The 24692-nt window shown below is 39.7% G+C and overlaps 1 protein-coding gene across 2 annotated transcripts in view; it reads right to left on the bottom strand.

Moving 5' to 3' along the window:
• Positions 1 to 24692, bottom strand: part of TXNDC11 (thioredoxin domain containing 11) — a 65877-nt gene that overhangs the window by 21457 nt on the left and 19728 nt on the right. For both annotated transcript variants that reach the window (XM_057528514.1, XM_007188386.2), the window contains one exon: positions 18075 to 18168. In XM_057528514.1, coding sequence (XP_057384497.1) covers positions 18075 to 18168 — 94 coding nt within the window. The remainder of the gene's footprint in view (positions 1 to 18074; positions 18169 to 24692) is intronic.

Here is a 24692-nt window from a genome sequence, read left to right as displayed (position 1 = left end):
TCAATCTAGCATATATAGTAACTCATACAAATTAGTAAGAAAAAGAAAGCAGTTAAAAATGGACAAATCACAGAAAAGTAAATGTAAAAAGGCTAAAAATACACTCAACCTCACTATTTCAGAGGAAAGCAAATGAGAACAAAATGCCACTTTTCACCTTCAAAATGCCCAAAATTTGAGACACAGGAAATATCAAATATTGATGACCAGCAGAGGAACGAGTCCTCTGATGCAAAGTTGGTGGAAAGGGTAAAATGGCAGCCGCCTGGGAGAGCAATCTGCTGTAGTGACACAGCCTGCGGCCCCACAGCTCCACTTCTTAGTGTCTACACATGTGCACCAAGAGACACGCAAGGACAGTCACCAAGAAATACTCTGCAGTAAAAACAGTGGGACAGGGCTATCTATACAACATGAATAGATTTTCTAAGACACATATGAGTAAAAAAGCAAGCTGAAGAAAGATAAAGTATACCTTTTATGTGGAAAAAAGCATCACACATAAAATGTTTTCCCCTACAGGCACGTATGTTTAGAAATGTATACAGAATCTGAAAGGATAATAACAATTGTTTTGTGTTGGGGGATGGCGATCAAAGGGGACTTTATCCTTAGGTGTGAAGCTTTCTTTTCCCCCCCAAGGAGTATATTTAATGTAGTATTTGTGTGATTAAAAATTGACTAAAATATCTAGTATTAAAGGAGGTGGGTAAGACGGTGTAGGAAAAGGTGCATTCTTTCCTATCCCCTTTCTGCTTTATTAGCAAACGTTAAATAAAATCTCAGTTAAACTTTAAATGCTACCAACTGATATCTAAGTAGTTAAAATATGAAGGTGCTGAACACACGAAGTTTCTAGCTTAACCACACGGCCCACCTTCCAGCAGTGGCGGCGTCTTCCTCTCAGAGGAGGAGTGGCTGTTGAGGATGAGGGGAGAGTGCCCGTGACCCTAACGGCAGCTGGACAATCTAGCACAAACCTGATGAGTTTAAAATGGCACAAAACCAAAGAAACACAAGAAGAGTAAATCAGACATGGGGCTTCCTTGGTGGCACAGTGGCTAAGACTCCACACTCCCAATGCAGGGGGCCCGGGTTCAATCCCTGGTCGGGGAACTGGATCCCACGTGCTGCAACAAAGATCCCGTGCATCGCAATTCTAAGACCTGGCACAGCCAAATAAAAATAAGTAAATAAATAAATATTAAAGAAACAAAAAGAATAAACCAGAAATGATGGAAATGGCTTATTTATAGGGTGGGTGGCAAAGGGGGGTGGGTAATGGGAACTGGAGAACAGGGGTGAGGCAGCCTGACCTTCCTCTGAGTATCAGAACATTGGCAAAGCTCACAGCCTTCACACACTCAAAAACTAAAATCATGAAACCAACCAGCATGTGTGGGGACCCAGTGGGGAACACAAGCACTAACAAACCCACCCAGCTGTACTGCAAATGCATCCCGCCTCAGTGAAGGGCTGCTGAGTGGGGAGAAAGAACGGAACCAGAAGAGAACGGCAAACGGTATCTTGACTGAATACTGTAAAACTAAAGACTATGAGAGCCAGGCTTCTCAGGGCAGGAGAAAAGTTACATATGAAGAGGGGAAAGCTAAAATGAACTCTGCGGTGTTAGATTGGAATCAGAAGAAATTAGTGTAAACTTATGACCTTTCATATAACCTTACGACTTATGACACAGATAATAGATACAGAACTATAGAGGCATGCATGTGTGTGGGTATAAATACGTATATGTCCTAGCTCTGTCTGCTGAAAGGGCCTAGAAGTAATGACACCTGATACTGAAGAGCATATATTGTACCCAGATCTGCGTTTCTAAATGTCACTCTCCAATAAAAAGAAACCAGGGCTTCTTGGAGAAGAGGCTGATCCCAGAGCTGGGGCAAAGGAAGTATAAGATGAGCCTGAAACACCCTGTCGAGTCAGAACGAAAGATGTGCTCATAAAAGGAGGGGGATATATTCAAAGGACACAGGCGCCAACCCAAGATGCTCCTAATGGCCAAAGCCAGAACAAGTTGAGCAACAAAATAGACGACCAGTATTTTTCAAAAGTGTCAATATCATGAAAGACAAGGAGTGAGGAATTGTTATAGGAGGAGACTAATTAAATGTGATGTGAGATCCCAGATCAGATCCTGGAACAGAAAACAGTCATTAGTGAAAACACTGGCAAAATTCAATAACGTCTGCAGTTTAGTTAATAATCCTGTACCAGTGTTAATTTCTTAGGTTTGGCAAAAGCACCCTAACAAATGGTTAAATAATATGTTAACAATGGGGGAAGCTAAGTGAAGGCAGGACGTTAGGAAACTCCCTGTTCTATTCTTCCAACTTTTCTGCAAGCATAAAATTGGTTCAAAATTTAAATTTTAAAAAATGGCATAGCATGTAAGTTCAGATTCCAAAGCTGTCAGAAGAAAAAGCAGAACCCAAGAGATGATATGAATTGGTAGAAGCAAAGACACCACTCTCCAGGAGAGGGCTGAATTTTGGTAGACTGGCATCGATAAAGAGAGGAGTGAAGGAATAGCAGCCAGTAGGAAACTCATTTGATAGTCCACCAAAGTCACCAACATGATTTATTGGAGCAGAGGAATAAGTAGTGACAGCTTGACTCAAAAGTTGAAAGGGGTAATTCAAAAACCTATTTAACTGCATTAATAAGAATCGACAGCCGCCTGCACAGAGCAGATTCTAACACACCCAAACATGTTACAATTTCAAAACTTTATTTTTTACAGAGAAATTTATAAAAATCACACATTTTAAAAGTTCCTGCATATAGTGGAAATCTTGCTGGACAAAGCAGCTTAAGTTTGCAGTCCCATGTGTACAAGGAGTACATGAATTAGCAGAGGAAGTTTACAGTACCAAAATGACACAAGAAAATAACACTTCTCATCTCCATATCCAGAACATTCTGTTAAGCAGGGCTCCAGGGCTTTATACAATAGGGGCCTTTGTCATTTATAAAATGAGTAATTTTGTCCTAAAATTAATGAAGCTTTAATATTTTAATTAAGGTCTTTGAATGTGTTAATAATTAAAAATAAATTCAGAATCATGCTCTCCCCTCCCCCAACAATGGTCCAACAATGGCATGATCTTATTCAGTTAATAATAATAATAATAAAATTTCCAAACTTGCACAAGGCTCTTAGATAGCCTTATCCACCAGAGGGCAGACAGCAGAACTACAATCCTGCAGCCTGTGGAACAAAAACCACATTCACAGAAAGATAGACAAGATGAAAAGGCAGAGGGCTATGTACCAGATGAAGGAACAAGATAAAACTCCAGAAAAACAACTTAATGAAGTGGAGATAGGCAACCTTCCAGAAAAAGAATTCAGAGTAATGATAGTGAAGATGATCCAGGACCTCGGAAAAAGAATGGAGGCAAAGATTGAGAAGATGCAAGAAATGTTTAACAAAGACCTAGAAGAATTAAAGAACAAACAAACAGAGATGAACAATAAAATAACTGAAATGAAAACTACACTAGAAGGAATCAATAGCAGAATAACAGGCAGAAGAACGGATAAGTGACCTGGAAGACAGAATGGTGGAATTCACTGCTGTGGAACAGACTAAAGAAAAAAGAATGAAAAGAAATGAAGACAGCCTAAGAGACCTCTGGGACAACAATTAAACGCAAAAACATTCACATTATAGGGGTCCCAGAAGGAGAAGAGAGAGAGAAAGGACCCGAGAAAATATTTGAAGAGATTAGAGTCGAAAACTTCCCTAACATGGGAAAGGAAATAGCCACCCAAGTCCAGGAAGCGCAGAGAGTCCCATACAGGATAAACCCAAGGAGAAACACGCCGGGACACGTAGTAATCAAAGTGGCAAAAATTAAAGACAAAGAAAAATTATTGAAAGCAACAAGGGAAAAATGACAAATAACATACAAGGGAACTCCCATAAGGTTAACAGCTGATTTCTCAGCAGAAACTCTACAAGCCAGAAGGGAGTGGCATTATATACTTAAAGTGATGAAAGGGAAGAACGTACAACCAAGATTACTCCACCCGGCAAGGATCTCATTCAGATTCGATGGAGAAATCAAAAGCTTTACAGACAAGCAAAAGCTAAGAGAGTTCAGCACCACCAAACCAGCTCTACAACAAATGCTAAAGGAACCTCTCTAAGTGGGAAACACAAGAGAAGAAAAGGACCTACAAAAACAAACCCAAAACAATTAAGAAAATGGTAATAGGAACATACATATCGATAACTACCTTAAACGTGAATGGATTAAATGCTCCAACCACAAGACACAGGCTTGCTGAATGGTTACAAAAACAAGACCCATATATATGCTGTCTACAAGAGACCCACTTCAGACCTAGGGACACATACAGACTGAAAGTGAGGGGATGGAAGAAGATATTCCATGCAAATGGAAATCAAAAGAAAGCTGGAGTAGCAATACTCGTATCAGATAAAATAGACTTTAAAATAAAGAATGTTACAAGAGACAAGGAAGGACACTACATAATGATCAAGGGATCAATCCAAGAAGATATAACAATTATAAATATATATGCACCCAACATAGGAGCACCTCAATACATAAGGCAACTGCTAACAGCTATAAAAGAGAAAATCGACAGTAACACAGTAATAGTGGGGGACTTTAATAACACCTCACTTATACCAATGGACAGATCATCCAAACAGAAAATTAATAAGGAAACACAAGCTTTAAATGACACAATAGACCAGATAGATTTAACTGATATTTATAGGACATTCCATCCAAAAACAGCACGTTACACTTTCTTCTCAAGTGCACACGGAACATTCTCCAGGATAGATCACATCTTGGGTCACAAATCAAGCCTCAGTGAATTTAAGAAAATTGAAATCATATCAAGTATCTTTTCTGACTACAATGCTATGAGATTAGAAATGAATTACAGGGAAAAAAAACGTAAAAAACACAAACACATGGAAGCTAAACAATACATTACTAAATAACCAAGAGATCACTGAAGAAATCAAAGAGGAAATCAAAAAATACCTAGAGACAAATGACAATGAAAACACGACGATCCAAAACCTATGGGACGCAGCAAAAGCAGTTCTAAGAGGGAAGTTTATAGCTACACAAGCCTACCTCAAGAAATAAGAGAAATCTCAAATAAATAATCTAATCTTGCACCTAAAGGAACTAGAGAAAGAAGAACAAACAAAACCCAAAGTTAGCAGAAGGAAAGAAATCATAAAGATCAGAGCAGAAATAAATGAAATAGAAACAAAGAAAACAATAGCAAAGATCAATAAAACTAAAAGCTGGTTCTTTGAGAAGACAAACAAAATTGATAAACCGGGACTTCCCTGGTGGTGCAGTGGTTAAGAATCTGCCTGCCAATGCAAGGGACACGGGTTTGAGCCCTGGTCTGGGAAGATCCCACGTGCCGTGGGGCAACTGAGCCTGCACGCCTAGAGCCCATGCTCCCCAACGAGAAGCCACCGCAATGAGAAGCCTGTGTGTCGCAAAGAGTAGCCCCTGCTTGCCGCAACTAGAGAAAGCCCGCATGCAGCGATGAAAATCCAACGCAACCAAAAATAAATAAATAAAATAAATTAAAAAAAAAAAAAGATAAACCATTAGCCAGACTCATCAAGAGGGAGAGGACTCAAATCAATAAAATTAGAAATGAAAAAGGAGAAGTTACAACAGACACTGCAGAAATACAAAGCATCCTAAGAGACTACTACAAGAACTCTATGCCAATACAATGGACAACCTGGAAGAAACGGACAAATTCTTAGAAAGGTATAACCTTCCAAGACTGAACCAAGGAACAAACAGAAAATATGAACAGACCAATCACAAGTAATGAAATTGAAACTGTGATTAAAAATCGTCCAACAAGCAAAAGTCCAGGACCAGATGGCTTCACAGGTGAATTCTATCAAACATTTAGAGATGAGCTAACACCCATCCTTCTCAAACTCTTTCAAAAAATTGCAGAGGAAGGAACACTCCCAAACTCATTCTATGAGGCCACCATCACCCTGATACCAAAACCAGACAAAGATACTACAAAAAAAGAAAATTACACACCAGTATCACTGATGAATACAGATGTAAAAATCCTCAGCAAAATACTAGCAAACAGAATCCAACAACAAATTAAAAGGATCATACACCATGATCAAGTGGGATTTATCCCAGGGATGCAAGGATTCTTCAATATATGCAAATCAATCAATGTGGTACACCATATTAACAAATTGAAGAATAAAAACCATACGAGCATCTCAATAGATGCAGAAAAAGCTTTTGACAAAATTCAACACCCATTTATGATAAAAACTCTTCAGAAAGTGGGCAAAGAGGGAACCTACCTCAACACAATAAAGAAATAAAAAATTTTTCAATAAACTGTTAGCCAGGTAACTGGCCAGTTGTAGTCTCTATTAACCATCCAGTGCAAGGTGTCAGAAAGACAGCTGCAAGATGTAACAACATCTTGAAAGAGCATCCGGGTGAAGGCAGTAGTTACTGAGCAGTTTCTGTAGCTGGTCACTCAGACACTAAGTAGGTCAAGGTGACCACAGCATGAAGACTGTCGTCTGCTACACAAGGTGCTGAGTCCTTGGTCCTGTGTCCCTCAGCTACAAGGCAACCCACTGCACACACAGTCACCACTAGGCTCCCCACGAGACGTGGGGTGAGCAGAATGAATACTATCATGCTGATTCGCTGTTTGTGTGCTTTGAGTAACAAACAGCCTTTCTTTGATCCATTAAACCTTGTCTACTTTTAGCATGTATTGTAGGTTTACCCTTTGCTATCTTTTATGAGGCTAGGGTTCTCTTCTGCCGCTAACAGAATGCTCTACCCCTGCTTCCTATGCCCCCGTAGGTGGAGCTTCCGCTGACCTTCTTGTACCTTCCACACACCACCGTCACCATTTACCTCGCAGCAACCACCAAGGCTGCATCGAGAATGGAAAGATCTGAAATTCCATCTGGTTTCCATTCAGAATCATCTGGCTCACTTGTGACCTTTCTGGTGTGCATTCAGGTTTTTTGTTTTTGGCCACTGCTTAAAGTTTTAATATCAGACTACTTTGTTTTGCTTAAAACCATTGCTTTAAATTCAATTTTTAGTATTAAAACTTCAGTTCAGTATTAAGGTAAAGCAAACACATTCTGAGGCAAGACCTCAGTGAGGCGAAATATTAAAATTCTCAAACATGCCAGAAAGAACAAGAATTTGTTTCTTTTGTTAGCAAAAGAGAATAGTTTTTTCTTTTTATTGAAGTATAGTTGATTTACAATATTGTATAAGTTTCAAGTGTACAGCAAAGTGATTCAGATATGTACATATGTGTGTGTGTATACATATATATGTATATATATATATATATATATATATTTCAGATTATTTTCCACTAATAGATTTTTAACTGTGCTTTAAAGTTAATAATAAAGGGTCCTGCCAGAAGCAAAGCTACACAATTCGCACTCAGCAACTACCAGATTACCAAGACTACCAGGAGGACACTCTGAAGCGTTAACTCAAGGATGTGCCTGCAGGAAGGAGACTCAGTATCTTAGGAAATAACTGTTTTCCCCGGGATACTTGGATAATGAGGCCTAGGCCCTGAGTGCACGGTCCTGTGTCGTAGCCACTAACCATATGTGGCTAATGAGCGCTTGAAATATGAGCAACCGAGGGACTAAATTTTAACTTTATTTGATTTTAATTAATTTAATGTAAAAGTGATACTCAACTCAGTCATCGGAAAATGTTTAAGTATGTTTAAGACAACATGGGTATGTAACCTGAAGCTAATATAATATTGTAAATCAACTATATTTCAATAAAAATAAATAAGTAAAATGAAACAATATAAATATTTGGTATATAAATCACTTTTTCAACTGTAAATTTTATAAACTCTAAATACAGATCAAGTATTTCCAATGAACATTTAGCAGCTGAATTGAGATGGGGCTGTTAAGTATAAAAGAATTAGTTCAAAAAAAAAAAAAAGTAAAATATCTCAATAGTTTTTATGCTGATTACATGTTGAAATGCTAATAATTTGGGTACACTGGGTTAAACAAAATATAAATTATTAAATTAATTTTACCTATTTCTTCTTAAATTTTAACGCAGCCACCAGGAAATTTTTAAATACCTCCGTGGTTCATCTTATAGTTCTACCGGACTGTGCCAAGGTGGCAATGATGAAAAAGCAGGATTCATGTAACTCAGGAAGAAGATCAGGCTAAGATAATAAGCCCATTAGCCAGTAAATCTTAATAATGGACAGTTATCTGGGAAGGATACATAAGACAAAGATTTTTTCGTGAATGATTATTTTTAAGAATCCAAGAGCAGAGAATGATTATTTTTAAGAATGTGTCCCACTCTCTCCTTCGGAAAGGAAAAGGTGGGGCTCGAAACCTTGTGACTCTGGGTATAAACTGCCGAGCTTCTGAAATTCTCTCTCAGAGGGCTAGAGTAAACAGCGCTTGGTGTCCTACAAAGTAAGGTACCCAAGGATACAATGAAATAATGAGCAGAAATGCTGGAACTGAACAACATGGAAATTTTTACATCAGGACTGGCCATCTGCTCTCCAGGAGCCTTTCATGTGAGCTAATCTCTCAGGGATCATAGGACAAAATGGAATATCAGGTCAAGAAAAATACTGATAGAGGAAACTGCTAACAAATAAACCATGAAATACTTCAAAACTGAATACCACTGGATTAAGTCACATGGCTTTTAATCTGCATGGCTAAGAAGTTATTTACTCCCTGGGAAAAATTCTCTCACTTCTTTACTCTGGGAAGTAGTGACATTCCCAAAGGCAAACCTGTATTGTGGTACCTTCCAGCCTTCCAACGATTCTCATTTTACTCTATACTCTGCCATTTTTATTAACTTCTACTTTCCCACTCTTCTTTACATGGTTTTGGACAAGGAAGAAAAAGGAAAACAACAGGATTATATAAAAAGGAATAACAACAGCCCCTCCAAGATTACTCAGCATTTACATGGTGATTCATCATCATTCGCTAGATGATGACTTCACACACTTCACACACTTTAAATGCATTCATCAAAATGAAAAAATCTTCAAAGAAATGCAATAGTTTATAGAAATGTTTGTTTTCAATGTATGAACTATAGCTATGGCTTGCATTTTTTCCCACAGAAATCTGACTCTGAGATTTGTATACTGTCAAAATTCTTTTTTCTTTTTTCGGCTGCGCCGCATGCCTTGTAGGATCTCAGTTCCCCAACCAGGGATTGAACCCGGGCCACGGCAGTGAAAGCACTGAATCCTGACCACTAGACCACCAGGGAACTCCCTCAAAATTCTTAATATAAAGCACAAAGCAATTATCTAGAAAAAAATCTGGCATATGGGCACCAGAGATACAATATGCACACTCTGGTACATGCCAAAATACTGCTAAACTCTAAGTAAACATGTAACTCCTTAGCTGTGATTTTTCTCTTTCTTGTGAGTTAGGGAGGAGGGAAAGAAAAATATAGTTCCAAATACATCATTTTAGGGGAACATAAACTATAGAACTAAATATGCACTGTTCTATATACTAACATGACAGTAAACTTAACACCCTCACACCATTGTTCTCATTTAACCAGAGCATAATATTAAAATGATCAATTCAAATACGTCCCTTGTGTGTACTTCAATTAAATTCTTTTTTTAAAAAAAAACACCCTCAGGGAGGGAAAGACTTCCCAAAAGAAACACATCTGCTTAGAAATCCCTCCTCCATCCCCTCTTATGCTGCTCTTAGGGTCTAGCATAGGTGTCACATATTCTTTTTTTTTTAAATAACTCTTTACAAATATAAAAACAATTCTTAGCTCCCAGGTCTAAAAAAAACAAGCCAAAGGCCAATGCATTTTCAAGCTGAAGTTTCCTTTAGAGGCAACTAGGGCAAAGTTCCCTCATCCTGCAGATGGGGAACCTGAAGACCAGTGAGAAGGGGTGACTGGTGAGCTGTGGTCACACAGGACATCTGCCACTAACATGACTGATCAGGACAGTCTCTGACTACTTGTTAGGAAGATACTAAAGTCTAAGGGAAAATCAGAAAACAACGTTGGTTGCTAAGTGGGAGACACAGCCAATGAGTGCAACGGGAGTTCCAAGAAGGGAGCCAGTGGATGGAAATCTCCACTTGATGTCCACAGTGTGCCAGACATCATGCTGGCTGGGCAATATTTACAAATCCCAGAGGACTTCAGTTAGGCCTTGAAAAATTAGGAAGGCAGATAATAACTAGGGCAAGGCCTTGCATTTTAAGCAGTATCATGGGCAAAGACCAGGAGGTAGGAATCACCATATTGTGCCACCTGCCCCACCTCCGGAGGGTACAGAGGCAGATGGAGTGATGTGGTCCTGGATTCCTATCTCACTCCTCGTTTACTGGTACGTGACTATATTAAGTTGCTATTTCTTTTTGTTTTGTTTTGTTTTGTTTTGTTTTGTTTTTTTTAACAAATAGGCAGTCATTTTCATTTTATTTTATTTTATTTTTTTTATAAATTTATTTATTTATTTTTGGCTGTGTTGGGTCTTCGTTGCTGTGCACAAGCTTTCTTTAGTTGTGGTAAGTGGGGGCTACTCTTTGCTGCAGTGCGCGGGCCTCTCATTGTCGTGGCTTCTCGTTGTGGAGCACGGGCTCTAGGCACGCAAGCTTCAGTAGTTGTGGCACATGGGCTCAGTAGTTGTGGCTTGTGGGCTGTAGAGCTCAGGCTCAGTAGTTGTAGCGCACGGGCTTAGTTGCTCCACGGCACATGGGATCCTCCCAGGCCAGGGCTCGAACCCATGTCCCTTGCATTGGCAGGCAGATTCTTAACCACTGCACCACCAGGGAAGCCCTAAGTTGCTATTTCTGCTGTAACAAATTACCACTAACTTAGTAGCTTAAAAAAACAAAAATTTATCTTACAGTTCTAGAGGTCGAAGTCCAAAATGGGCCTCAATGGGCTAAAATCAAGGTGCAGCAGGTAATGTTCCTTCTGGAGGCTCTAGGGGAGAATGCATCTCCTTGCCTTTCCTACCATTTAGAGGCTACCTGCATTCCTTGGCTTGAGGCTACCTGCACTGGCTTGTGGCCCCTTCCGTCTTCAAAACCAGTAATGGCCGGACAAGTCCTTCTCACACTGCATCACTCTGACACTATTCTTTGCCTCTCGATGCCACTTTTAAGCATCATTCTGATTACACTGGGCCTAGTCAGATAATCCAGGATAATCTCCCTTTCTCAATCTCAGCTGATTAGCAACCCAAATCCATAGGCAACCTCATTTCCTCTTGCCATGTAATGTAACATATTCACAGGTCCTGGGGATGAGAATGTGGACATCTCTGGGGAGCCACTGTCCTGCCTCACAGTGTCTTGGAGGCTGTTAATAACCTCCTCCAAGCCTCAGTTTCCTCACCTGAGATAGTAACACTGAGATAATAACAGCTTCTACTTCAAAGAGTGGCACTGAAGACTGGATCATCCAGGTAAAGTGTTCCACCCAGTATCAGCTTATCAGGCTCAACGTTGCATAACAAGTGGTCAAGTGGAGACCAGAACGGGGTTTGTCTGCACCGAGTCAAGTCGTTTCACTATAAGTTTGTGACTTTATTATAGAAGGTGATCCCTGAGAGGTTTCTAAGATTTTAGTGTTTTTGGTTCTTTGTCTAGGAGTCTTATTTCAGCTTAAACAAACCAAAAAAACCAAAACCCCCCAAGAACCTTGAAGAAATAGGATCAAAAATCAAAACACACACATACACACTACTAAAACAGGATACCTTTAAAAAGACAGAAAATACCACAAGACAATTAGAAAGTAAAGATGGTGTAACTTTTCAAATACATGGGTTCAAGGAATCAAAATATCTACAAATGGGCACTAAATATAGTTCTGAGCTCTCCGCACACCTTTTGCTCTTCTCAACGCCGCCTATCTTCCACTCTCTCATTCCTTACACACTTACCTGAAAGCTGACCCCTTATTCTCCTGGGAAATCCTCCCCACCTCCAGTCTTCCCTGACCTGATCCACACGCCCCACCTCCGTGCTCCGACGAAGCCTGTCACAGACGTGTCACTGCACTCACATTGTGGGTAAGCCCACCTGTTGGCCACACTAGCTGGTGGCACCCTGATGGTAAGGAACAAGTTTTACTCCTCTTTACAGCTGTAGCACAAAGTGGATCCTCAAATGTTTGTTGAATTAATGTCATGCTGCTGAAGCTAATTCAAAGTGCGGGGATGTCTGTTTTTGGCCTTAGTGCTTATCTAGCAGCACTTACAAGGCTTGAGAGATGTCATAATAGGAATAAAAGCATTTCCTATGAAATATGATCACATCCTCGCTAAAATAATAGCAACATAATTAAAAAGTCAATTTTAGGTATGGGAACAAAAGGTATGGAATTTCTAATGTGTATTAATCAGTACCCAGAGGGCCTCAGAACACAGGCAGTTAGTTAGAAAAAGATTTCCCTCTTTAAGTGAGTATAGTGACAACAAATGAGATTACGTGGGAAAACCAGTGACCTAGAACCTGTTTCATTCACGGAGAATAGTTAAACCTAATGCTTGGTCCAAACTCCCAAGAGTGAGACCCAGGAACCTGAAAAAATAAAGCAATTTCAGAGTCAACCTTGCCTAAGAAGTCAATCCCTTGTTTTTTCAATGACTTTAAGAATGTCACTTTCAGGATAAGAAAATCCTACTTTTCAGACCTCTTGATGTTGTACAAAGTTTCACAATCTAACAGAAAAGTGCAAAAGCTTTGTTTGTGAATAAGGATATGGAGGAGGGAGCTTTTTGCGTCCTGACTCAATTCTACCAGCAAATCACAGCACCATCAGATGCCACCTGGTGGAGTAGAGGAACCCTACACTGGAATTACTTCTTCCTCTAAAAAATTCCTATTAAAAAAAATTCATTACAACAGTATTTTCCAAAGGTGTTCCTTAGAAAACTAATGCCACAGGTTCCCTGTCAACTATGTTTAGGAATTCCTAAAGGTGAATGAAGGGAGTGGAAACGACGTCTTTAGTTAATAATTTAGTGTATTTTGAAGATGACATTTAAGTATCATGTGAATTTCAATTCAATCCATGAGGATTCTAGTGTCAGGGGACTGGGAGAAGCCAAGAAGAAAGAGTAAGAAGAATGAGCCAGGCAGGGACTCCATCCAGTCCAGTGGGAGTGATTCCTGCACACTGGTCTATGGAACCTGAAAGGCCAGGCATGAGGAGAAGTGGTGGTGGCAGGGGATCCAAAATGACTCAACATCCCTCTGCCAAAATCACTCCAACCTGAGCAATTTCAAGGTAAAGTATCCTTTAACTAGTCATTCATTCAAACTTTTAGCTAAATTGTTCGAGTTGTAGGAGAAAGACAACAAAACCTTGGCCTCAAGGCGCTCAATAAATACTGTCTGAACAAACCAGCTCAAATTCTGGTGGGACAGACATGCAGTCAGTCCCACAGCGAGAACACCATGCAGTACTGTCATCCCTTGGTGTCCACAGGGAATTGGTTTCAGCCCCCCACTTCCCTTGGATACCAAAATCCACGGATGCTCAAGTCCCTTATATAAAATGGCATAGTATTTGCATGTAACCTATACACATCCTCTGGTATACTTTAAATCAAATCTAGTTTACTTATAACAACTAATAGACTGTAAATGCTAAGTAAACAGTTGCAATTACAACGTAATGCTATGGAAGTAGTTGCCAGGTACACGATACATTCAATTTTTGCTTTTTGGAACTTTCCGGAATTTTCTTTTTCCTAATATTTTCGATCCAGGATTGGCTGGATCCAGAAGTAAAGAACCTGTGGATACGGAGGGCCAACTACACAAAAAACAGCAGGTATGGAGTGCTCCAGGAAAAGGGAAGAGGAAGACCTGTGTCTGCTGGTCGGTCAAGGTACATACACTATCTGGTGTAGATGCTTTTAAGAAAACAGACACAGTACTTACTTCAGGTGCTTTCAGCCAATGGCTTTCTCATTAAACTGCTACAGATTTTCAGACTATTATTTTATTCACACACAACATACTTCACACATGATGTGGCCTTGTAAAACAAGCATTTACCCTTACCTCCACCCTCTCCAACTTTACAGACAGAGAAACTCAAACACAGAGAAGTTAAATGTTTTGTTCAAGTTTATAACCCTGCCAGGGGCAGACAAAAGCTAAGGACCAGATACTGCCAGATCCCAGGCCACTGCTTGTCCCCCAGGCGGCACTGCATCCCTTTTGAACAAAATTTGTTGCAAATTTTCTCTTTTAAAAAGGTCACTGAAGCATAACAGAATATAACAACATTTTACCAGAACATATTTTTACAGCAAATAATGAAATAATCATAAGATGGAAGAAAATCAAGTAAGCAACTTAAAAATATCAACCCCTCTACCAAATTTTCTTTGGGCAAATTTTCTTTAGGCCTGTCTGGAAAGGCTCCAAGAGGAACAGGCTCTGCAGTCTGGGAAGAGTGAAGAAGTACAAGAGATGGGCTTCCCTAGGATCCTGAAACACACAGACTGCCAGCCCACAGTTAATCATTCAGCACTTTAAAAGGATTAACCATTAATGAGGGATGTGTAAGACCTTTTACAAAAAATTGAAAGGAAGGTTTGAATAAATTAATATCATGCTGTGATGCTAGAAAGGGAAGCTAAGTTTTATGAACATGTCAATTACCTCTACGTCAACTTAAACATTTAATAAAATTCCAACCCAAATTCAGCCAAATGCATAGATGGATATAAAAGAATATTCCATAAAACATCAGAACTAGAGGACGCGGAGTCCAGAGTTCACCAGGTAACTACTTACAACGTAAAAAATGAAATTATATTTACTCGTATAAAAAGAGGGATGGATCTAGACCAAGAGAAAACACAGAAACAGACCCAATTACATATTAGAAAATATTCTGTGATAAAACAGGCATCATCAAGATGAAGGATAAAGAAAGCTTTATTCTGTGAATGGTGCTAACTGATTAGCCAATAAGAAGGGAGGAAAATCAATTGTGCTCTGTATTTTAAGCCAAAGTAAATACAGGCAGCATAAAGTGCCAAATAACTTTAAAATTCAAAAAGAAGTGAACTAATTAGTGACTAGATTTTTCTAAAAAAAAAAAAATCAAGAAAAAGAACCACAGGTTTAACTACATGAAAATATAGAACTGCTAAATAAAAAATGATACAGGTAAAATGGCTAGGAAAATAATGGACAGAAATATAACAAAAGGGTTACTGCCCACACCACTTAAGAGGAGGGCCGACATCAACTGACGAATCAGCACCAAGTTGGAGAACAATAGGTAAAGGACACAGGTAACTGAGATGTCCCCTCTCAGCAACCCCACAGCACCCAGGCAGGATGCTTCATATATGGTACATTCTCAAAATATCTGTAGACCGATGGCCAGCTAGCTTCAAGAAACGAATGTTAGAGAGTGTCCTGGTTATTTTTAAGGCAATTAAAAAAAAAAAAACATTTAGGCAATGGAAAGATGTGTATTTTATATATGCTTGTGGCTTGGTGAACCAGGACATCTGCTTTCTACCACAACAGACTAAACACTTCGTCAGTTAAGCTCTCTATACCAAATGTTAAGTGTGTCAAATGTTCCTCAGGCCTCAATTTGTGTACACAATAGAAACACAACAATGACCTAGAATTTACATTCCAAACTGTCCCATTAAAAAAAAAGTCTGCACGTGTTTCTCTTACTTAACATTGGCTATTAATAATAGGTAAAATACCATTTGACTTCAGGGTAGGAGAAAGAAAAGGGGAAAAAAACCCAGATGCTCAAGGCAAGATTTATTTTAGGTAATCCTTCCAAATTTGTCTTTTTCTTCTAAAAATGGTTCATTAAGCTTAAGTGGGAGTTTACCCACAAAAATGGGGTGAAGAATTATTAATTAGAATGAACTCAGTTCTTGCAAAGTTCATATGCAACAGGATTTTATAAGACCCAACTAGAATCACAAGAGAGGGAAGAAATGTAGTACAGGTATATTGAGCTAGATTTATTCTGAGAAGAAATTTCATGTAATCATTTGTGAAAATTAGTGATTTGACCAAAAGGATCGTTTTGTACCTTCAAGTAGTTTTTATCCATTTATTACCTTCCTTGCTTAAAAAAAAAGAAAAGAAAAAAGCAAGGGTAAGTCAACTATACCTAAAAAAAAAAAAAAAAAAAGGGAGGAAAAAAGGCTACTATCTTATACTTAGAAAGGTTTTTCCAAAAAGAAGCAAAATTTTGGAAACCTCTGAATGAAAAAGATGAATCATAAACACACAATATAAGCCAGCTGGATAACAAAACATCCTTCCAAATCTTGAAATAGCTTCTCCAACTCAAGTACTTGAATGCTGCCATCATTTTAGTGATTGACTCTAGGTTACCCTTTTATACATAATCTTCAAAGGACTTTATTTGGTTTTCTAATAAGATTTTTGAACATCTATCTGCTTAAGCTTATTTAAGTTGGTAGTATTTTGTTTTTAAAATTCAAACTCTGACTCACTGAGCCTTCTTAGTCACCTGAAGCTGTGCAGCTCAAAGTCTTTCAAGTAGACAGAAGACACACCTAATGTGACAGCTTGAGTTCCTCTCCCAGAGTCCCCTGCATGAAAAGCATGAATACAGTAGATTCTCTATGCATAAAACCTTAAGACAATGGACATATTAAAATAACCAGTAATATAATTATTTGACGTATTAATAGTATACTACTATAATACCCTCTCAAAATATTGAAGCAATGTAATATCCAGTAATAGGAGGATGACTACATATTTTTGGCTGACCTACTGAGGGAAAGATGACATGGCCATCAATCTGATCACTCATTTGGCAAATAGTGATTGAGTCCCTGCTATGTGCCAGATGCTGGAGAAAGAACACTAAACTGAAGATAGACGATCCCCATCCTCAGAAATCTCCCAGCCCAGGGAAGATGACAGACAGTAAACAAATCATCTCATAGCTATACACATATTGGGTGGGCCAAAAAGTTCATTCAGGTTTTTCCATAAGATGTTATAGAAAAACGCGAATGAACATTTTGGCCAACCCAATAAATACAAACTATGTTGAGTGCTATAAAAGAAAACAACAAATCTCTCTCCAGGGGGGTAGACTGTGGAGGTGATATTTGAGCTGGAATCTGAAGGATGAACAGGGGTTCGACAGGTGGACAGCTGGGCCCTGGGGAGGGAGAGGGCACATTTCAGGAAGAAGGACTAGCACAAAGGCCCTAGTGTGAGGAAGGAGGGGCGAGACTGGACACCAGTTAAGTACCCACTGGCCTAGGGTAGGGGTGGGAAAGGGGCTTGGACCAGAGTGGTAACAAGGAGATGAGGAGCAGATCAAAGTATCTAAAAGAGAACTGACATAAGGTCATGGCTGATATAGAGAAAGAACATGGAGCAACACGAAAAAATGGGCAACATGAAAAATGTTTAATTTAAAAAGTAGGACACTCAAATAATACGTGATTTAGCTAAGTAAAAAAATATATATGGATTTGAGAATAGTGAACCTGGCAGTAGGCTTATGCTATGTGACATGACTTTCATCCTTATAGAAATACTTCTTGAAGAAAATGTATTCCTAAATTATGATACATCCAACTGACAATACAACCACTGAAAACTTTGACCAAGATTTGTAATGCCACACAAAAAAAGAGATTATGATATAATACAATTTGAAGTGCAAAATATATCATTGCAGACGCTGTGATCAAGCTACATTTTAAAAAATAATAGTCTCTAAACATTTAAGAGACTATACTTGAAATAGCACAAAATTTTGTTTGCCAGTGCACCATAAAATAACATAATTATTTAACACAAATACAGAGAAAAAGAATCAAGAAAACTAAAATATATAATCATAAAGATAACATATGCAACAGAAAATATCAATATACAAACATTTCTGTTAAAGTACTAATGTCTTAATATGAATCATGTTTACCTTTCTTTAATGAATGTAATGCTGAAGTGAAGAAGGTCAAATAACCAGGAGGCTGGGGTGAGCCACTGAACTCAAAGTACCCGAGTACTCCAGGCTGCAGAACAAGAGCAGAATTAGGTGCCTGGGGTATCATTGGTCACTGCGTAAAGGGAAATATTTCAAAACAAGAAAGACATGCCATTATAATTTAACAACTGCAATTTGTTGCATTTCATTTTTTTAAAATTAATTTATTTATTTATTTATTTTTGGCTGTGTTGGGTCTTCGTTTCTGTGCGAGGACTTTCTCTAGTTGTGGCAAGCGGGGGCCACTCTTCATCGCGGTGCACGGGCCTCTCACTGTCGCGGCCTCTCGTGTTGCAGGGCACAGGCTCCAGACGTGCAGGCTCAGTAATTGTGGCTCACGGGCCCAGTTGCTCCGCGGCATGTGGGATCCTCCCAGACCAGGGCTCGAACCCGTGTCTCCTGCATTGGCAGGCAGATTCTCAATCACTGCGCCACCAGGGAAGCCCCCTGCATTTCATTTTTTAAAAAGCCTAATAAGCCTTTGAAAAAAGCTGCCGGTTAGGGCTGACCTTTCCCTCCATTTAGACAAACAAGGCAAGGGATGGAGTGGCAGCAGCTTTTACAGAGGCAATTCAGAGCTGAAACTTCCTAAGCAGGTCTTTCCACCCTCTGTGGACAGTTCTCCTACATCCCTGGTTTGAAACCTCACTGTCAAGTTCAAGCACTCACTTGCTTTTGTTTAGCAACTCCAGGCAAACTAGGTCAATGATTTGTAACCTTTCTTACATTTCTTCCTCAATCTCTTCACCGTGCGCCTCACTCCAAACACACCTTCACACTTACTGGAAATCAGGCTACCTCTGACTGGCTCCACTGTTGTTCAAGGTCATCCTTTGATGGGCTCCTTCTTCCCCACCACACGCAAAGCCCAGCATTCCACAATGGCACCCCTCCTCTCTTGTCAGGTCAGTCGGCCGAGAGCCCTCTCGCTCCTCCACCCCAATTTCCACCTGCTCATTCCATTTCTCTAAGCTTAGCACAGAATACCCCTCCATTCTGCCAAACCAATTAACTGTCCCCACCAGACACATTCTGCCTTCTTGTTCAGAATAATTTCTTCCTTCTTAGAAAGGCTCGTAGGCACTCGTTCTGTCTGGTTTTGTTCTATATGTTTTAAAAGCCCAACTGTGAGATCCTTAAGGAAAGAGCGCTGGGCTTGGAGTCAGAAGACTTAAGCTCAAGTCTGACAGTTAAATGATACTGAGTGAATGCTTCAGTGTGAAGCTCAGTTTCCTTATCTGGCAAATGGGGACCATTCATCATGGGGTTACTGAGAAGAATGAGCCTGATGAACTATAAAGCACTTGGAAAATGTAAAGAGTCCTTTCTAGCCCTAAAACACACAGCACTATGTTTTTAATAAATAATTTTGGAGGTGATTTGATCATTGGGACAAAGTCAGATCCAAAAAGTAAAACAGAAATGTAACCTGTTGGTAAAGTTTAAAATCGGTATGTTGTATAAAAGAGGAAATTTCTGATTGTAGTGGAACATACTATCTTTCAAATCTAAATCACCTATTAATTCTAGTAAGATTCCATTTTAAACAGATCAATTGGTTTTCACTCTGGTAGAAACTGAGATACTCAGAATGTTTAATCTTAACATCTAAAAAAATCTAGCAAATAACTAATTTCTCAAACAACTGAGGAAATCAGAAAGTAAAGTCACTGAAACAGGATTTTCTTTTGCTAAACTCCTTAAAATGTTTTCAACAAGCTGATCCAGAATTGGCTCAATGTAGAATTACACAGTGTTTGGGTTCTTAAGTTTTCAAACCAGGCTATGATGGTGTATAAGCCTTTCTACCATGAACAAAGGAAGACAAGATCTTCAGAAATTTTAGTCACTTAGTTAATACTGGATACAAGATAAAAATGAAAAGTAACATAAAGAAAATAGACTCATTAGTTTATTTCAATTCTGACCAATCTCCTAAACCAAAACCAAATGGAATAATTGGTTCTAAATATTAGGAAATGTTTCATGGCTAATAATTAAATGAGGTGAGTTTCACCCTCTTCTCCCATCATGTTATCTAAGGTGGCTTCACAGCAGGAGACATATAGCCCATAAACATGTATCTCTCTACATGCATGTATGCAACGACATATGTGTTTATGTAAATACACATTAATGGAAGTAAAAACGATGTGAATTCTGAGTCTTCATGAGAAACCCAGATTAAACCTTTAAAAATGAATAAAGGTTAGACCATTTGCAGGGGTCCTTTACGGACCTTTCTACAGTGTAAGGGTTTATTCTTGTTGATGGCACCACTGCTGCAGTTTTCCAAGGGGCTACATAGCTTCGGTGGAAGAGCCTGTATCCTCAGAAGACCTGGTACTAAAATTTCCAAGTAGTTTGACCAAAGAAATTCCACAAACAATACAAACAACCCCATAAGTAAAATTATTTTTACTTTTCGTTGCCAAAGAAATGAAGATCATAAGATTAAACAACTATATGAGAGGATTAAAGGTTGTATAAATTATAAAATACTAGCTCTTTGAAACACAAGACGGGTTTCCCGGGTGGTGCAGTGGTTAAGAATCTGCCTGCCAACGCAGGGGACATGGGTTCGAACCCCGGCCCGGGAAGATCCCACATGCCGCAGAGCAACTAAGCCCGTGTGCCACAACTACTGAGCCCGTGCTCTACAGCCCGCGAGCCGCAGCTACTGAAGCCCGCACGCCTAGAGCCCGTGCTCCGCAACAAGATAAACCACCGCGATGAGAAGCCCGTGCACCACAACGAAGAGTAGCCCCTACTCTCCGCAACTAGAGAAAGCCCAAGCCCGCGTGCAGCAACGAAGACCCAATGTAGCCAAAAATAAATAAATTAATTAATTAAAAAATATATATATATAAAAAATAAAACACAAGAAACAGGCAAAGTATATTTTAGGTACTATTTTTCAAATATCCACAATACTGTGAGTCTGTATTAGATTTTGAAAAGTGGCATGTTTAAGGATATAACTTAAAATTAACATTTCAAAACAATAAGAGGAAATAAAGTGAAGTGATAGTTATCTGTTTATTTCTATTGCAAATTATCATTTAAAAGTTATTAAACTGGCTCTGGTTACGCTTTAGGTAAAATAAATTTTGCAATCATTTCCCCAAAGTTTCAGTGTCTCTCCAGCCAAAGCTGTATTTGAGAAATGATTATACATTTCAGAGTTTCCTCCACAGTTCTTTCTTAAATCTGGAAAAAGGGAAGTTTGGGGAACAAAACACATGCATATTCACATAGGTCTACACCCCTCGTTTGCTGGGTTGCAAATAAACCCAGGGGCTGGTTCAAAGCAGACACCTTGGCCCCTGCCTCTTACTTTGGAGGCTCTCTTTCAGATGAGCGGGCCGAGCACGTGAGCCAGCCTGACCCTGGGCTGAGGCTGGAGTGGAAGCCTGCTGGCACGCAGGCTGTCCCTCCTCGCTCTGATGCTCACCAACATGTAAAGATGGTCCAACCCCAGGTTCCAGCTGCAGTGTTTCCATCAGTCCCTCCCAAATGCCTGGACGGCTGCCAGGTGACTAGAACAGCCACAGGAACCTAACTGCCAGCATTCCTCTTTCCTTCATTTGCCCAACTAATCAAAGGTGTAATCAGGACGCACCACAGTCACAAGACACCTCTGTGCCCTCATCTCCTACCGCTCTCCTCTCTGCTCCGGCCCCCCCATCCTGTTCCTCCCTCAGGACCTTTGCAGTCACTGCTCCTGCTTCCTGGAGCGCTTTCCCCAAATTTCCTCAGGGATGGATCATAGCACACAGGCTTCACTCTAAGTATCTGCTCAAATGTCATTTCCTCAGAGAGGTCTTCTCTGTCTTCTAAAATAGTTATGCCCACCCTCCCTGCCCTCATATCTATCTTATCACCCGTCTTTATTTCTCTTTGTAGCACTTATTACCTAATATTACCTTGTATGTTGTTTCCTAGGGCTGCCGTAACAAATTATCACAAACTTGGTGGCTTAAAACAACAGAAATTTATTCTCACAGTTCTGGAGGCTAGCAGCCCCAAATCAAGGTGGCAGCAGGACTGTGTTCTCTCTGGAGGCTCTAGGGAAGAATCCTTCCTTGCCTCTTTCCTAGCTTTTGGTGGCTCCAGGCATTCCTTGGCTTGAGGCTGCATCAGTCTGGTCCCTGCCTTCATGTTCACAGGGCCTTCTTCCCTGTGGATTTAGGACCCATTCTAAATCCAGGATGATTTCATCTTGAGATCCTTAACTAATGACATCTGTACAGACCCTATTTCCAAATAAGGCCACATTCTGAGCTTCTGGCTGGACACAAATTTTGGGGGGATACTACCCATCCCCCTACATCTTGTTTATTTTCCTGTTTGTTGTCTATCTCCACATTTTTTTTTTTTTTTTTTTTTGCACACCGCACAGCACGTGGGATCTTAGTTTCCCGACCGGGATCAAGCCTGCGCCCCCTGCATTGGAAGCGCGGAGTCTTAACCGCTGGACTGCCAGGAAAGTCCCCTATCTCCATATTTTAACTCCATGAAACACAAGCTCTCTCTTGTTCATCACTACATTTGCAGCTCAGACAGTGCCTGGCACAAAGCAGGCACAAAATAAACATTTGTTAAAGACTGAATGGGGATAAAAAGATAAATAAGACAAAGCTCCTCCTCACCAAGTTTACAATTTAGTGAAGAACAAAACATAAGTACCAGATTATAACTTGACCCGGTTTGTGTGTTTCAACTCCATTTAATGATGTACAGTATATTCAGTACCTACTATAATGAGGAGCCTGGAAATAGTATATTCATAGGAGGCTAGCACATCCTCATTGGCATAAAATATTTATTTTCCTAAGTGAGCACCATTTGCAGTATGGCATAAATTTCAGCAGATGGTGTACATGCCCTCTAGTGGCCAAGAGAATAGTTACCTCGGTGTGTTTTTTCCTCAATGGCAATTGAAATATTTCTGCATTAATGTTAACTCACACTTAGAAAATTTAAAGCTACTTAATTCACAGTCGTATAGAACTATGAATTAACAGAAACAGTATCAAGTTATGTGTGCAACATCCAGGGTACAAACAACCCTTTTACTAACAAACAACAAGATAACAGCAGGTACCAGGCAGTCTACTAGGTTTTTCTCCAAAGTGCTCAGGTTTCTGTCACCTGGCAATTTACCCAATGCCCTGCTTCTCCCTCCAAACAATTCCCAAGCCTTCTCCTATCTCACTTAAAACAACTTGGTTTACCAAAACTGCTAAGAACAAATGAATGGATGTGTGCTAAATCACTGCTCTTAAATAGATAAATTATAGAAATTCATGAAAAGATTTCAAAAATATTTTGGCTACAGATATAAGAGTTCTAAATAATACTGTTGGCATTTGGTGGGTAGATTATAAGGTACAAATCAGATAATTCTGTCACATTCTTTAAAATATAAAAAAGAAAGCATTATTGATGTAGAAGCTACCAATACTTAAGACAAATATGTCTAAAAAATACCGACAAATGAGCCCTAAAACTGTGACTGTGAAAGTGACATTACCATATTTAGTCCTATTCCCTTTCCAATCAACTTAATGTCTATCCAAAATAAAAATGACACTGGGTTATGTCTGCCTATGTTGTCCACAAGTAATAAATTAAATTGTCCTGTCTGTATCTTAAATATGCAGGAAGAACTTTCAAGGAAGAGGAAGTCTACAACTGGAGTAAATGAAGAAAGCAGAATTTCTTAACATGGTTTGCAACAAGATGACTTAAAGTTCCTGGGGCTTCCCTGGTGGCGCAGTGGTTGGGAGTCTGCCTGCCAGTGCAGGGGACGCGGGTTCGGGCCCTGGTCTGGGAGGATCCCACATGCCGCGGAGCGGCTGGGCCCATGAGCCACAGTTGCTGAGCCTGCGCGTCTGGAGCCTGTGCTCCGCAACGAGAGAGGCCGCGACAGTGGGAGGCCCGCGCACCGCGATGAAGAGTGGCCCCCGCTTGCCGCAACTGGAGAGGGCCCTCGCACAGAAACGAAGACCCAACACAGCCATAAATAAATAAATAAATTTAAGGTTCCTGATCTCCCTCTGTGGTGTCCACCAGAAAGTCCACTTAGTTTTAGCTACATTCATTATTTATAAGGCAGGTATGATTTCAGTGCATATCTGGGAAGAAAATTCTGGACTCTACCCAGCCTCAATACTGTGATTATCATACATAGAACACTCCCAGTTCTGTAGAATAAATGCTAATGACCCAATTAATAACAGTAAATGGTAAAACTCTACTGTTTGAACAGTAAGTCAATAGCCACGGCCCATCCTTTATCACTAATTATTCTTAGAACCATTCCTAAAGATGAAGGAAAAAAGTTAACAGTCAAATTAAGAAGCTGACTTTCAAAATTTTTCTTTCATGAAAAAGGAAGATTCAAAAATGACATTAAGTAATTAAACATTCAAAGTTTTAACCTCTAGATACATAGTGAAGTTTCAAGTCAGAGACCTTAAACATTCCTTTATGTACAAGGAAGAATTTTGGGAGCCAAAAGACCTAGGCTACAGTCCAGTGTCCACT

The sequence above is a fragment of the Balaenoptera acutorostrata genome, chromosome 15, assembly GCF_949987535.1.
Source record: "Balaenoptera acutorostrata chromosome 15, mBalAcu1.1, whole genome shotgun sequence".
NCBI lineage: Eukaryota > Metazoa > Chordata > Mammalia > Artiodactyla > Balaenopteridae > Balaenoptera > Balaenoptera acutorostrata.
This window is presented reverse-complemented; position numbering and strand designations above follow the sequence as displayed.